This window comes from Malania oleifera, chromosome 2 (assembly GCF_029873635.1).
Source record: "Malania oleifera isolate guangnan ecotype guangnan chromosome 2, ASM2987363v1, whole genome shotgun sequence".
NCBI lineage: Eukaryota > Viridiplantae > Streptophyta > Magnoliopsida > Santalales > Ximeniaceae > Malania > Malania oleifera.
Window position 1 is genome coordinate 134,140,050 of NC_080418.1, and position 18,730 is coordinate 134,158,779.

General features: G+C 35.6%; 2 protein-coding genes across 2 annotated transcripts; one reads left to right on the forward strand and one right to left on the reverse strand.

Annotated features, from left to right (window-relative positions):
* Positions 1–2,072: 2,072 nt before the first annotated feature.
* Positions 2,073–5,119, forward strand: LOC131149612 (G2/mitotic-specific cyclin S13-7-like). The gene is made up of 8 exons (XM_058100221.1): positions 2,073–2,268; positions 3,023–3,146; positions 3,237–3,291; positions 3,373–3,723; positions 3,795–4,043; positions 4,159–4,320; positions 4,414–4,595; positions 4,749–5,119. The coding sequence occupies exons 1-8, from the start codon at positions 2,115–2,117 to the stop codon at positions 4,891–4,893; spliced, it is 1,422 nt and encodes a 473-aa protein (XP_057956204.1). The 5' UTR covers positions 2,073–2,114; the 3' UTR covers positions 4,894–5,119.
* An 8,184-nt stretch (positions 5,120–13,303) lies between these two features.
* On the reverse strand, positions 13,304–15,302 carry LOC131149234 (molybdopterin synthase catalytic subunit). Its single transcript, XM_058099498.1, has 2 exons — positions 15,074–15,302; positions 13,304–14,137 (listed from the first exon to the last, which is right to left on the reverse strand). The coding sequence occupies exon 2, from the start codon at positions 14,053–14,055 to the stop codon at positions 13,471–13,473; it is 585 nt and encodes a 194-aa protein (XP_057955481.1). The 5' UTR covers positions 14,056–14,137; positions 15,074–15,302; the 3' UTR covers positions 13,304–13,470.
* Between the last annotated feature and the right edge of the window lie 3,428 nt (positions 15,303–18,730).

The window sequence follows — 18,730 nt, forward strand, 5'->3', positions numbered from 1 at the left end:
TTATTAATTAAATTTGATACAAGAGTTTGTGCTGTGATACTGCTAGCACGTATAATTAGTATTATTTTATAATTTAAACCACTTATTACATTGAATACATAAATAATTTTTTACCATACTAGAATTTCTATTGATCTGACTAATATTATTAGAAAAAAAGTTTTTTTTTCCATGCAATGCCAATTTAGCCTAAAATACAAATTTTCGGTTTAATATTTTAGTTTAATAAAAATAAGGCAACTAACTAATTGTCACATATGTCAAATTAATAAGTACAAGGCCTAAAATTAGCATACCGATAATAACCAAATTAAGAATGCAATAAGAGGAAAAATAAAAATTAAGACAAAAGACATTAACTTTTCCTAAGATTTGGCAAAAGACAATGACTTTCCCTGAGATTTCAAAAAATTTGAAAAGAGATTTTAAAAATCCCAAGAAGCTCACATGAGATTTGTCAAAACGACACAAACCTGAGATTTGTCAAAAAGACAAGTTCTTTTAGGATCCATTTAGATTGGAGGATTTTACTTGGGAAAGGAAAGGAAAATAAAATAAGAAGGAAAATCATTTCTCTTATATTTTCCTTTCTATTAAATATTATAAAAAATAAAAATTTTTTTTAATATAATTAAAAATTAAGAAAAACTACAAAGTAATGATGTGTAAAATTAAAATTCTATTTATGGATTTGGTATATATATATATATATATATATATATATATATATATATATATTTATCATTTTTCTTAATAACCAAATATAAAAATATGGATTCCTTGATATTTTTCTTTCTTTTTCAATATTTTCCAAGTTTCAAACAAAGGGTTAGATTTTGCTTAGATTAAGGATTTTCCTTAAGGAAAGGAAAGGAAAATAGGAAAGAAACTTATTTTGCATTTTATTTTCCTTTTATATTAAATTTTGTTAACAAAGAAAGTTTATTTTTATATGATTAAAAATTAAAAAACCCAAATATTAATAATGTGTAAAATCAAAACTTTATTCATGAATTTGGTATATTTTTCAGTTTCTTTCTCACTTTTCTCGATAACTACATATAAAAATATGGATTTTTTGATATTTTTATTTTTTTTTCTCTAGTATTTTTCAAGTTTTAAATGGAGCATTAGAGAAGGTTTGTGATATTTTTAAAATTTCAGGAAAAATCTTCATTTTTAATCAAACCTAAAAGTAGATGAATGTTCCCAGTCCAACACTTTTCATTTATTGGAGTTCAAAGAAACCGAAAAAAAAAACAGCAAAGAATTTTAAAAAAAATAAATATAATACATCAGCATTAAGATTTCTTAACTTGGGTTCTCTCCTACTTTGTTGTTTAGTTTCTATTTCTCTAAAAATATCCTTACAAAAGTATTTATTAATTTAAGAAAATACTATAGATCATATAATTGATCTGTAGATATAGCTAATGCATAAATATTCTAACATATTTATGGCTAATTCAGAATTTTATATATATAAATATTACTTTTTGAGATCTTAAAATAAAGTATCCTTCAACAATCAACAGGATTTAAAAATTTTAATTAAATTTCAAAAACAGGGAAAAAATTAAATTAATTTATGAACAAAATGAATGAAAACATATTACAGTTATTTTTTTTGAAAAATTAACATGCTGACAAATATTATTTTGGAAATATGTAAATAAATAAATAAATTCCTGATTACAGGCCGTTTTGGTTGGCCTGTAGAAAACTGAAATTGAGCTGGGCTGGAAGCCCATGGGCCCAACCCAAGTTCAACGTACCTAGAAAGCCAAAGCCCAAAATCTCGGCCCCCCTCAACGGCTAGAAAATGACGAAACGCAAGGGGGCGCCTTTCCCTATCTTAAGATTCATTTAAGCCGTTGGATTCTCGGCCATCCAACGGTCAGCCTTTGACAAGAGAATCAGACCGTTGCGCACTGTGACGCCCTTCAGCTTTTAAATGAAACGGCTCAACACTTCAAGTTATTGCTTATTGCCTTGCCGACGAAACAAAGATTGAAGAGAGAGAATCAGAACAAAGAATAAGAAGAAGACGCGAGAGAAAGAGAGAGAGACGAAGAGAGAAAGAGAGAAAGAAGAAGAGAGGGTAGAGAGATTGTATGCGATTCGAGGTGGCTACCACAAACGAAGAAGGAGAGACGCTCAACGGTCGTCTCCAATCGTTTCTGTCGTCACTGTTGACGAGCATTGGAGGAGTCTTTGGCCATTCTCAGGAAGAATCAGAGATGGCTTCAAGACCTGCTGCTCCCATAGGTACTAAATCTTACAGGTTTTTGGTATCTGTTCTTGGGTCTTTCAATTTTTGATTTTCCCCTTACTTTCCCTTTTCTTTCTTTTGTAATCAACTTCATTGGTGATTCGCTCGTTCTTTGTTCTCTCCTCGTTGTTGCCAGTTTTTCTTTGAGATTCTTTTGAATTTATTCAAATCTGTACCTAGGGTTTTTCTCCATTGTGTTAGATTTCTCCAAAGTGCTACTGATTTACGCGATTTGTTCACTTTTTTCTTTTTCTCAGATGATTCTTTGTATTTTTTTCTCGATTGATCGAATCTGTAACTAGGTTTTTATTTTTATTTTTTATTTTTACTTTTATGGGTTCACTCTATTGAGAACGACGGATTGAATTCTTTGTTTAGACATATTATGATTTTCCTTTTTTTGATTTTATTTCTATTCCATAAGTTTCTGTTCTTCCCTTTGTTTCTAATTTACTGGGTCAATCATGGATGATTAATGGTGGACCTGCGTGATATAATTTCCTGGTTCACAGACAACAGGATCTTTCTCGTTTTCTGATTTTTTTAAAAAAATTTTTAATTTTCTGTTCATTCCTTTGATCTTATTTTGTTGTGAATAGTAGCCATCTGAGGTCTGATTTAAATGTTCTTGTTATGGGCTTCCATTCTATTTTCTGATTTTCTTTCTGAAAAATTTTCGCTCAATTTGCTGGCATACTTTTACCTGGTTTGTTTGTTCCTTGAGAAATCTGACTAGAATTCAATTAACAGAAGACAAGCAGAAGAATGCACCAGCAGAAGGAAGAAATCGCAGAGCGCTGAGAGATATTGGAAATCTTGGGAAACATGTCGAAGGGAAGCCTCAAACTAACAACGCCACTCGCCCCGTTACAAGGTTAATCTCCTCTCTCCCTCTCCCTCTCCCTCTCTCTCTCTCTCTCTCTCTCTCTCTCTCTCGTTATTTTTATTTTTTTAAATCTTGCAGGAGCTTTTGCGCAGAATTGCTAGCAAACGCACAAGCACATGCAGAGAAGAACCGGGTATTTGGTTAATTTCCTTTTACCACTCTTTCAACTGATACAGGGAGATTGAAAACCTAACCAATTGTGCTGTATTTACAGAAACCACTTGCAGAGGTTGTCAATGGAGGGGCTGCTCTTAGAGTTGCAGCAGGAAAAGGGAAACCTGCTATGATGTTGGGGGCTCAAAACAAGACGGCAAGTCCTGAAAAAGGAGCTGAGAGCAAGGAAAGAATAACCGTTACTGGACAAAAATCAAGTGAGAGGTCATCAAAGAAGAAAGCCAAGGCGGCGGCATTCTCTTCAATCCTCACAGCTAGAAGCAAGGCTGCTTGTGAGGTTGCTAATAAACCAAAGGATCCAGTGGTGAATATTGATGCAGAGGATGCTAATGATGAATTAGCAGTAGTGGAATATGTGGATGATATCTATAAGTTCTACAAGCATACAGAGGTATTGATTTTAAGCTCTCTCTTTCTCTCTCACTTTCTTTCTCTCTCATATATTTAGATTTTGTGTTGCAGGATGAGAATCAAATTGTAGACTACATGGGTAAACAGAAAGACATGAATGGCAAAATGAGATCAATTCTTGTGGACTGGCTAATTGAAGTTCATAACAAATTTGAGCTCATGCCAGAGACCCTTTATCTTACTATAAACGTTGTTGATCGATACCTGTCAATGAATTTTGTTTCGAGGAAGGAGCTTCAGCTAGTTGGCATTGGCTCGATGCTCATTGCCTGCAAGTATGAGGAAATTTGGGCACCAGAGGTAGTTTTATTCTTCACCAGTGCAAGCTTTTGAGTTTTCCTTCTGTATATATCTTCTAAAATTTGCCCCATCATTCAAGATCAATTGACAATAAAATGTGGTTTAATTGTGGCAGGTGGATGACTTTGTCTGCATATCAGACAAGACCTATACCAAGGAGCAAATACTTGTCATGGAGAAATCAATCTTGGGAAAGTTGGAATGGCACCTAACAGTTCCTACGCCATATGTCTTCCTCGTTCGGTATATCAAGGCTTCTGTTTCGCCAGACAAGGAGGTAAAAAATTTTCTTTGTTCATTGTGTAGATATTTCGGTGTAAACTGCTGAAAACACATACTAATTTGTTTGCTGTTTTTTCTGCTAATGTAGATGGAGAACATGGTGTTTTTCCTTGCTGAACTCGGTCTGATGCACTACTCTACCGTAGTACTCTACCGCCCCTCGGTGATTGCTGCTTCTGCAGTTTATGCTGCCCGCCTTACCCTTGACAAGAACCCTTCCTGGAGTGAAACACTAAAGCACCACACAGGCTATTCTGAAGATCAACTAATGTAATCTTTTCTTTTTCCAACCTCTTCACCTATTTTCATTCATTGTAATGGAGAAAACACATCCTTGCAAATAGTTGTTACTGTAGTTGTTTAAATACTCTGCAAACTCATTTAGCACTTTTTTTTTTTTTTTTTGCATTAATGCAACTGCAGGGATTGTGCAAAGCTCTTGGTTAGCTTTCACTTGGGAGCTGCAGAAGGCAAGCTGAAGGCTGCGTACCGTAAGTTCTCGAATCCAGACCGGGGCACAGTGGCACTTCTGCCACCAGCAAAAACTCTCTTGGCTGCTGCAGAGTGAAGATTCTTCCGAGGCTCTTTTGGGGGTGATCTTAATATATAAGATGTTTGTGTTGCCACTCAGTGAGTGTGTGGGTATTTGGAGATCACTCTTTTGATGATCTAAGTTAGGGGTGATATTTGATAGTGGTGTGAGTTATTCTTTTGGTTTAGTAAGATATGTGTTAGCCCTGTGACTTGGCCTCTAATTTGATTTATGACAAGTAAAATTTATATTCGTTCATTCAGTGAAGTTGGTCGTTCAATTATTTCCATTGCAATGTTGAATGCCTGTGCTGATCTTCCAAGTTTCTGGCGAGAGAAACCAAAGAGTTGGCGTTCTCACAAATTCATATTCAAAGTGCCCTACACATGAAATTACTCTTATACTTTCTAAAACCAAGTCCCCAAATGCACAATGCTCCTTTACTAATTATATTAACTAAACACATGAAATTACTCTTATACTTTCTAAAACCAAGTCCCCAAATGCACAATACTCCTTTACTAATTATATTTACTCTAAACACAATAAATGATTTTGAGTTTATTTACTCGACCTAATGAAATGATTTTGAGATTATTTACTGAATTTATTTCATCTTCCATAGATCACAACAGTGAGGGAAAACTAAATCCTTTAAAATAATTAATTTTTATTACCATGAGATATATTTGATTGGAAGGAAAATAGGAAACATTTCATATGAATCATTTGAAAAATAAACGCAAAGAATCTCTTTAAAGATCAATTTCATATGAATCATTTGAAAAATAAACGCAAAGAATCTCTTTAAAGATCAATTTAGATTGGCTTTGGTTCTTTTTAGGGTGAGGAAAAATTAAATACTGCAAATTCTTCTGGGAAAATTGATTGTTTGGCTGTGATTGAAATTTGGGGGTCATGGCAAATTTGGCAGCAAAAATAATTTCCGAAAATTCGAGGCAATAAAGATTTCAACTAGTTGAATCTCTCTCTCTCTCCCTTCCAATTGTTTAAGTTAATCAAATCAAAGCATCGCTGATCAATCGTGGCCCTTGTTTTGCAGCAAGTTGATCAAATATTGCGTCTCTACTGCAAAAGGAAGTGCTCTCTCTCCCAATTGTTTGAGTTAATCAAATCAAAGCATTGCTGATCAATTATTATGACCCTTGTTTTGCAACAAGTTGATCAAATATTGCGTCTCTAGTATTGCTGCAAGTGGAAGTGCTCATAAGTATTTCTATAAATTGAAAGTTGAGTTTCTGCCTACTGTCCCTATTCATCGTCCTAAGGGGGTGACAATAATCCCAAACACTATGAGAGTCATTCCCAATTGTTCAAAATATGGATAAGATGTGTACACATCATCCTCTGTCTCAAAGTTTTGTGATATCTAATGTCATCCCCATATTAGGGGATGCCAATAATCTCAAAGACTATGAAAAGTCATTCCTAATTGTTCAAAATATGGATAAGATGTAACGACCTGCTTATAAACTCATATAATATAATTAAAACAAATAAAACTGTCAACCCGAACACGTGGGTAACGGGGACACCTGTCATTCACAGCGAAAACTTAAGCAGCAATAAATATAAATCACATTCTCATAACCATAAAATATATAATACCAGAGTTAATTATAAACCATCACGTTCTGTATTATATACAATCACCCAAAATACCCAAAACCACCAAAAAGTATTTCCTAGGATCCTACAACAAAAACCATTGATCCTAACACAACACTTACCCCCTCCTAGTGGGGTAACTCACTAAACTCAACGGCGGCCACAACCCGCCGATCCTTTTGGGTTTCTTGAAAATCATTTAATGTTTCGGGGTGAAACACTTCTCAGTAAGGAAAAATAAACTAAATACAACTGTGTGACAACATAAATATTTAATGCAGTTATACACACTCAGTGCATTTCATATATCTAAAAACATATATCATAACATGTTGAATAATCATATACTTTCATATTTTCTAATAATTCATACTAATCATGAAATGTCTGTTATAGCTAATAATATTGAAAACATACCTAGGATGAATAGCTAGCTGATGTCATGTATTACCCCCCCCCCCCATGACGAGTTGTGCAGCCCAAAGGCGAGATCCGACAATGGCTGGCCGACTACTGCCTAGTCAAAAAATGTCTGTAAGTACGATGGACCCGCTCCACTTTGGTTCGGACTACTAGGTGGACGTCTACACTCTACACTGAAAGTCACATCGACTATCCATCTCCCACCCCCTCGTGGGGTGGTTAACACCAATCTGATCATAGATATCTGATTTATAAGTTATGGTACCGTGCTCCTGAACTGAACTAAACTAACATCCGGACTCTAATAACATATAATACATAATAATATAGAGTTTAACATAAATAGATTGATGGCATTTCTATAATTTCATAAATACGGCCTCGCGCTGAACATTTCATAAATACAGCCTCGTGCCGAACATTTAATAAATACGGTCTCGCGTCGAAATCATAAGTAAAACACGGCCTCGTGCCGGCTATCAATCACGACCTTGCGCCGAATTTTTTTTTTTAAGAAGGGCGGCACCTCCATTTATTTATCGATAACCCCTCACTTTTGGCGGAGGAATACCGTGGTTACAAGACAATCAATGGGATAATAAATATCATTCTGAATAATAAATCAATTATCATGTATTTTAAACATTATTTTGTACTGTAATATTTCATATTCCTAAAAACATGCTTCATTCGTAACATAGTCATATCATAATACTTCTCACATAAAGTAATATTCATGCCACACATTTGTTGTATAAAATCATACATTGTATTCTAAAAATCATAATTTGTGGCATCTCATACATATATATACATTTCAACATAATAGCAGTATTTTCCCAAATATGCATTTCTTTCATAATATACAGATATAATACAGGCTTTCCTGAAAATTAATTTACTAATAAATAATAATAATTTGCATGGAAAAATCACTACTTTAGTTTATTCCCTTACCTGACATTGAAAGAAACCCCCTAAAATTTCTAGTCCTGCACTCGCAAGGTTCTCCGTTCAATTCCTTGAAAACAATAACTCGCAAAACTAAACTTCGGTATTTTCACGTAAATATCATTTCCTATAACTACAGTAAGACCAAATTTGACATAAAAAATCTTACCTCAACTCATGGATGAATTTCAACTAGCTTCTACCAACAATCCGCTCCGGAAAATTTGGAGAGAACTTCCCCAAGAGTGTCGTGGTGGCCTCAGATCGTCGATCCGGTGAGTGACGGAGCCGAAATCGAGGAGAGAAGGGAGGGAAACCGAAGGGAGAGAGAGTGAGATTTCTTAATTTTTAAATTTAAATCCGGATTTTGGGTTATTTATAGGGCTAGATTCGTCGACAAGACACGTCACCTCGTCGACGAGTCCTGTAGAAAGTTCGTTGACGAACCTGCACCTTCGTCGATGAGTTTCAGACTTCCCAAAATCCTCTCTTAGTATCTTCTCATCTGCAAAATTAGTCTTCGTCGACGAGGCTCTCTTGTACTCTCGTCGACGAATCCCCTGTGTTCGTCGACGAGGACCTGATAAATTTCCTCAGTTTATTTCTCCCAAAGTGCAATGTCGTCGACGAACGCTCGACTTTCTCCTTTTGTTACTGTTTCCATTTCCCTTCCTCTTTATTATTTAAATATCATTATCATTCAGGTCGTCACATAAGATGTGTATACATCATCCTCTATCTTAAAGTTTTGTCATATCTAATGTCATCCCCAATAAGATCTGGGGATCCTGCAAGTTGGTCTTCTCTCTCTCTCTCTCTCTCTCTCCCCCACCCCCCCAAAAATTGTTTGAGTTAATCAAAATGAAAGCATTGCTGATCAATCATGGCCTTTGTTTTGTAGCAAGTTGATCAAATATTGCGTCTTTCATATTGCTGCAAATGGAAGTGCTCGCAAGTATTTCTACAAATTGAAAGGTGAGAGAAGCCTATTGTCCCTACTTATCATGCTAAAAACACATAATAGGGGATGACAATAATCCCAAACACTATGAGAAGTCATTCCAAATTGTTCAAAATATGGATAAGATGTGTACACATCATTCTCTATCTCAAAGTTTTGTGATATCTAATGCCATCCTCGATAGACCTAGGAATCTTGCAAGTTGGGTTGTTTTTATAGTAGTTGCCCATTATGCTTTAGGGGGGTTAGAGATTCTAAAAATCCTTAACAAACAATGCTATCATTATTAATTGTGTTTGTGGCTTTTATACTTGGTGGGACTCATAAACAAAAGAAGAAAAGCATATGTGTTGAAGTTTTGGTATTGCGCAGCAGGCACTCGTCGACAAGTGTGCCTCATTTGTTGTCGAGTGGACCCCTATAGTTGACGCATGCGCTTGGGGCTGCGAGAAAATTTTTCAAATTTTGAATTGGAACGTTGGGACGATTGGTATTGTGCAGCAGGCACTCGTCGAAGAGTGTGCCTCGTTCGTCGAAAAGTGGACCCCTTTAGTTGACGCATGCTCTCGACGCTGCGACAAAATTTTCAAAAATCCCGTACCCAATCCAAGAAGAAAAAGGATATCTGGTGTTATAAGTGCAGTAAAAAGGGGCACGTTAAACAGGAGTGTCCGGATTGGAAGAGAGGAAATGTTAAAAAGCATGAAGGGACTTCAAAAACAGCGAATGTGGTTCAAGAAGAAAATTCAGTTTGCAATGATGGTGATGTACTTTCAGTTTTGGACTCCGAACAAGGAGTGGTTCAACACTTATAGGTTGGTAAATTCAGGTTCAATTCTTAGGGGCAATGATGTTTCTTGTAAGATCATTGACATTGGAAATGTTAAAATTAAAATGTTTGATGGTGCTATGAGAACCTTGAGTAATGTAAGACACATACCGGAGTTAAGGAAGAGTCTTATTTCACTTGGCATTTTGGATTGTAATGGTTTCAATTCCAAGTCCGAAGGTGGGGTTATGAAAGTATGGAAAGGTAATCTGATGGTGATGAAAGGGCAAAAACTAGATGGGAATATCTACACACTGCAAGGAAATACTATTGTAGGTGAAGTTGCAACCGTAGATGCTAAATTTAATGAAATCGTCTTGTAGCATATGTGTCTTGGGCATATGGGGGAAGATGGAATGAAAAAACTTCACAAAAGGAAATTCTTGAAAGGTATGAAAACATGTAAGCTTAATTTTTGCAAGATTTGTGTTCTTGGAAAACAAAACAGGGCAAAGTTAAATTAGCTATACACAAGTCGAAAGGCATTCTTGATTATGTACATTTCGATGTTTGAGGCCCAGTTCGAGTAGCATCAAGAGGTGGACATGTTTACTATGTGAGTTTTGTTGATGATTATTCATGGAATGTCTGGGTATACTTCATGCGGCACAAGTCTGATACGTTTTCCAGGTTCAAGATGTGGAAAGTTGAAGTGGAAAATTAGACAGGGAAGAGAATCAAACGTCTAAGGTCAGACAATGGGACCAAGTACACTGATTTGAAGTTCATGGAGTTTTGTGAGCAGCAGAGCATTAAGAGACACTTCACTATTCACTAGACACTTTAGCAAAACGGTGTGGCTAAAAGGATGAATCGAACTCTAACTAAAATAGCTCAGTGTCTCGTGCTTAGTGCAGGGCTACCGAAGAACTTATAGGCCAACACAGTTAGTACGACTTCTTTCTTGATAAATAGATCACCAAGGGTATCACTAGAGGGAAAAGTGGCAGAAGAGGTATGGACGGGAAATGTAGCATACTATTCTGAATTGAAGGTATTTGGTTGTCCAGCCTTATTCACGTGTCTAATTAGGAGAGATCGTAACTTGACCCAAAGTCTCGATGTTGCATCTTTTTGGGATATCAAAAGGGTGTGGAGAGGTTCAAGCTATGAGATTTAGTGGAAAACAAGGTGGTGATCAGTAGAGATGTAGTTTTTTGATGAGAAGACTATGGTGAAGCATACTCAAGATTGTGATGAATAGAAACAGGGACCAAAAAAATGGGACAGAGATGAACATGTTGTGCAGGTAGAGTTGGAAGCTCAAGGCAACGACAATAATCTTGGTCCTTTGGTTGCAGGGAGTTCTAACTTGGGAAACCAACAAGTCGACAATGTTCCTATACGGAGATCCAAACGCACTATCAGACCTCCGCTAAGGTATAGATTTGAAGAGTTAGTATCTTATGCTTTCCTTACTAATTGTAATGATCTAACTACATTCCAAGAGGTAGTGCACGGTTAGGAGAAAGGTAGGTGGATGGGTGCAATGATTGAGGAAATGAAATCACTGCATAAGAACCAAACTTGAGAGTTGGTGGAGCTTCCAAATAAGAAGAGAGCGATAGGTTGCAAATGGGTATATAGGAAGATGAAAGCAATTTCAGAAAAGGAATGAGAAAAATTTGAGGCACGGTTAGTAGCAAAAGGGTACTTACAGAAAAATCAAATAGATTATGATGAAATCTTTTCACCTGTGGTCCGACACACTTCTATCAAAATAGTGTTGGGGTTGGTAGCTCATTATTATCTGCATTTGGAACAAATGGATGTGAAGACGGCGTTTCTTCATGGTGACTAGGAGGAACATATTTATATGGTACAACCAGAGGGATTCAGTGAATCAGGAAAAGAAAACTTAGTTTGCAAGTTGAAGAAATCCCTTAACGGATTGAAATAGTCTCCAAAGCAATGGTTCAAAAGATTTGATTCTTATATTATCAAACTTGGCTATAAAATATGTGAGTATGACTGCTGCGTGTATGTGAATAAACTTGATGATGGTTCTCTTATTTTCTTGTTGTTGTATGTCGATGACATATTGATAGCTACTAAATATTTAACTAAAGTAAATCAGTTAAAGAAACTGTTGCATAAAGAGTTTGACATAAAAGATCTTGGTTCAGCCAAGAAGATACTTGGTATGGAGATTCGCGGGGACAGAACTGCAGGGAGGTTATGGTTATCTCAGAGTGATTATGTGAAGAAGGTGTTGGATAGGTTTAGCATGACTAATGTAAAACCGGTATGTACACCTTTATCAAGTCATTTTAAATTGTCTACTACATATTGCCCAAGTACAAATGATGATATCCGAGACATGTCAAAGGTCCCCTATGCTAGCGTCATAGGGAGTTTAATGTATGTTATGGTATGTACAAGGCCAGACTTAACACATGCAGTGAGTGTGGTCAGTAAGTTTCTCTCTAATTTGAGAAGACAGCATTAGGAAGTCGTCAAATGGATATTCAGATACTTACGGGGTACATCGGGTTATGGCATTATGTTTGACAAGTAACATGATAGTCCCATCAATTGTGGGGTTTGTAGATGCTGATTATGCAGGAGATATGGATGACGGAAGGTCTACAACGGGTTATGTCTTTACCCATGTAGGAGGACCTATATGTTGGAGATCCATGGTACAATCTTTAGTGGCATTGTCCACAACTAAAGATGAATATATGGCAGTTGTCAAAACTGCAAAGGAAGCCTTATGGCTGACCAATTTGGTTAAAGAGTTGGGCTTACAATAAAATGGGGTTGTGCTGTGTTGTGACAATTAGAGTGTTATTTACTTAGCGAAAAATCAAGTGTACCATGCTAAAACCAAACATATTGATGTAAGGTTCCACAGTGTTCGGGAGTTGATTGCTTTAGGTAAACTTGTATTGGAGAAGGTTCACACGTCTGAAGACGCAGTGAATATTTTGACAAAATCGGTCACTACTGAAAAGTTCAAGCATTACTTGAACTTACTTCATGCCTTCAAGTGCTATAAGGGAGACAAACCCCACCGAACATTCTAAGGTCAAGGTGGAGCAATCAAATATGTTTTTTAGGTTCTCCTAAGGGGGGGTATAATCGTCAAGGTGGAAATTATTGTGTTCGTGGCTCTTATACTTGGTGGGACTCATAAACAAAAGAAGAAAAATATATGTGTTGAAGTTTTGATGTTGTGCAGAAGACACTCGTCGACGAGTGTGCCTCATTCGTCAACGAGTGGAGATACCGAGAGCAAAAAATCTCAGATATACAAGACTCATCAACGAAATTGTCTCATTAGTCGACGAGTGGACCCCTTTAGTTGACAAGTGCTCTCGAAACTGCGAGAAAGAATTCAAATTTTGAATTGAAACGTTGGAATGGTTAGGTATTTGGAGGGAAACCTCTAAAAGGTTGTTAAATATGTCTTTTTGGGCATATTTTGCATGAAGGAAACCTTTGCCGATTGCTAGTGTGAAATATAGGTTTTGCCGAATCACATATATTTGTGTATTGATTCTGGTTGTTTTCAAATATACTGAGTGTTTGAATTATACTTTGATACTTCATTGTTAGCTGTGTTTATAATTTCCGCTGTGTAATCTCATACTCGTTTTCACATCATCATTCCTATCCCACAAGATCAAAAACTTCAAAACGAGAAAATATTGCCAACAAGTAAAGCATTAAATTTTATTTGCATTTCGAAGAAGCTGCTGGCACAAGCCTTATTTCCCTTGCAGCTGTCACTAAATTACACAATTATTGTGGAGGATCTACACAAAATACACAACTTTTAAACCGTTGAATACGAATATTCTCCAAATACTGTTCACTATGTGGCAATGTCCGAGCCATCATCCACCTTTACCTTAGCTCCGCAGCAGCTCTTCCCATTATGCGCCTCCACCTCAAATTCTCTCATAGAAGATGCCTTACCCTCATCCCGTCTACCCTCTACAAGCCCCAATCTCCTTTCTAGGAACTCTGAATTTTCCTTCCAAATCTCTCCATTGGCATACACCTCTTTTTTCCATATTGGAACTGATGCCTTAACCTCATCAATCACAAACTTGCATGCTTCCAGTGCATCAGCCCTATGAACAGAGGAGATAGCTATGAATACACTTGTTTCCCCTACTGGAACTGCGCCAAGGCGGTGGGCAACTGCAATGGAGCTCAGATTCCATGACGATCGAGCAGACGAGCAGATGGATTTCATGCGGCGTATTGCCATAGGCACATAAGCTTCGTACCTTAGCTCCATGACAGTTTTGCCTTCAAATGTGTCGCGTGTTGTGCCAGAGAAAGTTGCAATTGCGCCACAATGTGGGGCATGGACAAAATTTATATACTTTGAGAGGTCTATGGGACAATGTTCTTCCAGTATTTCTACCAGATTTTTCTCCTCCCCCGCCATTGTTTTTTGGGACCCTTGGCAACTCAGTGAAGAAGTGCCTTCTGGCAGCTCAAGCAATTAAATGAGAGGGATGCTGCATTATCTGTGAAGAAAGACCAACAAAAATCAGGAAAATCGCAGATAAGCAACAAAAATTACAGCTCAGTGATGTACAGCAATCAAAAATAAGATCCCTTCACTCTTCAAAATTGGGAGAGGCAATTTCAAGGCTGATTTCCACAAAGAACACAATTACAGTGCGTTGAGTTCCCAATAGAATCTCACCTTACCCACTTCTAAAAATTGGGCAAGGAATTTAAAAGCCACTATCAGATTTATGTTCAGCAGTAAATAACAACACATAACGTACTTTTTCTTTATAAACATGTGAATTCTATCATACAAGCCAAACATCCAAAAGATTCAACTGCCAGTTGGTACTGGTTGAAACTAAACAGCATAAAAATTTTCTTTTAAATTTACTCATCTGTGGCCTCTGCTGAATTATACTCTAAGATGTGCCATCAACTGAAGTGTTAGCGTGGAATGACAGCATAATTGAACAGTTCAAACAAACAGAAAAAACCCAACGAGCAATAACTCAGTTATAGAAAGTAATGCATTTGTCAGTCTAATACTTGGTGGAATACAGTACCAAACTTATGATTCAAGTTAGGATCTTTGCTTTAACAATACCGGCTATAGTCAAATTAAATTCTAATTAAATCTGTAACCATAATTACAGTCTTAAGGTTAGCTAAATTAACTTCTCTGTGAGTGTTCTGTAATGATAGTTAAATTCTTAGCAAAAGAAAAATAGTCAAACAAAATTCTAGGACTTCATTGCATATCAGCCATGCTAACCATCCAAACCCATACATATATCTATTTGCCAAAGCTGCAAAGGTTAAATACTAAATATATTGCAAATAAAACACACAGTCCACTTCAATTTCCAAACATCCCAAACATTTCATCAGTACAAGGCCACAGAGCACAACGAAACAGTGGTCTTGGGGTTTAGATTTACTCATTTTACCATTCCGGAAGGTGATAAATAGATGAAGCCGGCAGGCCGTCAGAGGTTTACTGGCCGGGAGAGGCCGCTGGCCTGTGCCACCGATGGAGGAGTGAAGGTCGGCTGGTCGTGGGTGGAGAGTGGAGGAGGCTAGGAGCCAAGAGGAAGAAGAGTAGAGGACTGCGTGCGCATTAAGCGTGGAGCCTAGGGCTTCAGCCTTCACCATTTTTTTTTTTTTTTTTTTTTTTCTTTTCTCAAATTTTGTTTTTCGCTTTTACTATTTTACCCCCTGGTCGACTGGGTCCCCAGATTCCCTTCAGGTTGGTTATTCGACTTTAACTCAATTTTTTAAAAAAAAATAATAATAAAATAACTAAGACTTGATTTACATAAGAAAATGTTGTACAAATAAAATATAATAAAAATTAAAATAAAGAGCATAATTAAATTAAATGATAAATTTAATTTTATTTCATCTTCATATTTCAAACATATAGAATTTGACATGTATTGCTCATGGTCTTTCTTCCTCTCTTACCCAATTCTTTATAATAATTAATTATTAAAAAATAAAATTGTATTGATCAATATAAATAAAAAAAATTACCGAAAATTATCAAACAAAATATTAGATTATCACTCTATCTAAAAGGTTAAACTTTAACACTCCACCGCACATGCAGCCTTACGACACGAATAAATACGAGCAACAAGATAATGACATAAGACCTTCTGATAACTAGCTTGGATACTATGTTAGATTACCACTTTACCTAAAAATTTAAGCTTTAACATCATATTTTGAAATTGATATGGAGCTTTTATTGTGCCCATTAGTTAATAGAGAATCTATATGTTAATGCTAATCTAAACAATACAAAATTGCAGTATATTATTTCAAACTTTCAGCACGAAATTTAGATGCAAATGTGTTCGGTCAAAGATGTGTGCAAATGGGCATTTAAATAAAAAAATTTATATACATTATATTCATTAATAAAAGTGCTTTTAAAAATATGTAACACACTATATTTTTTAAAAAAGTTTCAATGTTTTTTTTAATGAATTGATCACTAACTAAATTATTTCAACAATAAATCATATCAACTGCTATGATCATATTTAATTTGTAGTTAATTTGAAAATATAATTAATATTTAATAAAAAGTTTATTGAGTTGTCACCTTCACCACTCATCTTTCTTAAAAAAGATTGAGTTACACGATCGAAAAACTCAAACAATTAAATTGAACTCTAAAATCGTCAAAAATCATTGAGAGAAAGAGTTGATGCCTCTTTTAAATTATCTTAACTAAAGGCCACTACTTTTTTGTGGTCACACTTCTCAACAAAATTAACATTAACAAATAAGAACTAAGGAATATGAAATAATGGACCATAAGAACAAAAAAACAAACAAATATAATGGCTTCACATAAAATACTAAAAACTTTTATTTATTCTTATCCCTCTTTCTTCTATACAAATTCTTACAAAATGGCTGAATATGTAAGTGTAATGACTTCAAAATTCATACCATTTTTTATATATATATTTATAATCTGAAAACTATATGCTGTAAATTAATATCACTCTGATACCAAACTATTAAGGACCTATTATAACATCTTGGTACGTAAATGGGTACCGAGGAATCCCTGTTCATGATAACACACCTATGCAGCGGAAAACATAAATTCATACATCCATAATTAGAATACCAGAAATTAGTATCTTCCCAAACCATATATACATATACATCTATCCAAAAATTCTCCACTAGACTTCTTAGATGCTATTAATAAACACACTCCCCAAAATACTTACCCTCCTAATAGGGTAGTATAAATATCCTCTCTATCTCCGAACTTGATCTGCTTATCTAACCGGTTCACCTGAATAATGTTAAATTACTGAGATGAGACACCGCCCAGTAAGACAAAATATGCTATTACCAGTGTGTGGCAGTTAAGTTTGCATGAATAATATACTGTTAAACAACTGAAACTGAGATAGCATGTAAAATAACATACAATATAACTCACACCTATGTGGCTTAAAATACAACTATAATTTCTGAACTTTCTATTTAATCATACTTTTAGTACTATAAATATGTCTACTGTTTTTCTGTAAATCTATATATATATATATATATATATATATATATGTGTGTGTGTGTGTGTGTGTGTGTGTGTGTGTGTGTGTGTGTGTGTGTGTGTGTGTAACTGTAAAAACTTCCCTAGATGGTTGTATGTCATGATTTAACCCTCTTATGACAGAGTTGTGCAGTTCGTAAGTTGGACTTAACACTAGTTGACCTACCAGGATAAGTCAACTGAATCTCCCTAGTCAGATCGGCCGCCTCAACCCGAACTACTAGGGAGTCTGCAGTACTTCCCAAGACACGATCGACTGCTGATAAATCCACACACTATCTGAGATATGTGGTTGCACTCTGATCTGAAACAGTTATGGTACCGTACTCTAAAAACTGATCTGATCCATCAAGGTCTGATGCTGTATAATACTATTCTATATATATCTTACTGTTTTACCATGGTTTTGTTCCAACTGTAATAACCATAACATTGAAATAACTAATTTAAATAATTGAAATATCTGAATGTTATGGTTCTGAAATTTGTATATCATATCATTATGTAAATGCTGAAAAATATATTTCTTTGTATTGACTGTAAATCATGATATTCTGAAATCTATATAAATTCTGTGCTGATCTAACATTAACTCATGCCACACAATTATATGATAAAGAAATCCTTATACTGTAATCTATATTTTCCTGATATTAAAATTAATTTATAATCTGTAAAATATTCCCTGCAAAAACATAATTTCATATAGAGTTCATATCCCAAAATACATACATTTTACTGATAAAATTTCTAGCATAACATATTTCCCTTACCTGGCTGACTAGAAGGCCTAACTCCAACTCTATCCTCACGCCTACAATGCATCAAGCACAAAATCTTGAAATAATATATATTCCCAAATTCAATCAATCCAAACATAGATAATAACTATATTTGGCTTTTCTCCATGCTCACATATTTCTTTATCCATAAAATTCTAAACTACTAATTATTTATCAATATTACCTGAGTTTTTGGGGAAACACCTGCCAAGATCTTCAACTCATGCTTGTGGTGTTTGGAAACCTAAACCCTAAAATTACAACACCCCAGTTTAATAAATTCAAACGCCAATATATTCCCATCTTATACAAAATCTGAGTTCAGAAAAGCCTGATAACTACAAAAACCCTAAAATAACCTACTTATCCTGATTTTGGGATGGTGCCTAAAGTTCTCAAACCAAAATTTTTCTTCATTTAAGTTATAGAGAATCTCCGCAGGATCATCATGGTAACCTCTGATCGTCGAACCGAGGAAAAACAGAGCTGGAATCTTAGAGAGAATTGAGAGAAACCGTAGGTAGAGAGAGAGTAGAGAGAGAAGTGATTTTCCTCGCTGAAAATGTGATTTTTGCGCTTATATAGACGGATGGCCATGTGGCTTTGTCGACGAGGCACGTCGACTCATCGAGGAACCGAAGAAGAGAGTTCGTTGATGAAGGTGATGAGCTCATTGACAAACCAAAGGTTCTGAATTTCCTCCTCTCAGTATCTTTTTGTCGATGAAACACTGAGAC

What these genes read in the sequence shown, in the direction of transcription:
- LOC131149612 (XM_058100221.1), top strand. Translation starts at nt 2,115, where the DNA reads ATGCGATTCGAGGTGGCTACCACAAACGAAGAAGGAGAGACGCTCAAC. An exon ending in CACATGCAGAGAAGAACCGG is followed by an intron (nt 3,292 to 3,372) that starts GTATTTGGTTAA and finishes CTGTATTTACAG; the next exon opens with AAACCACTTGCAGAGGTTGT. An exon ending in TATTCTGAAGATCAACTAAT is followed by an intron (nt 4,596 to 4,748) that starts GTAATCTTTTCT and finishes ATGCAACTGCAG; the next exon opens with GGATTGTGCAAAGCTCTTGG.
- LOC131149234 (XM_058099498.1), bottom strand. Translation starts at nt 14,055, where the DNA reads ATGGCGGGGGAGGAGAAAAATCTGGTAGAAATACTGGAAGAACATTGT.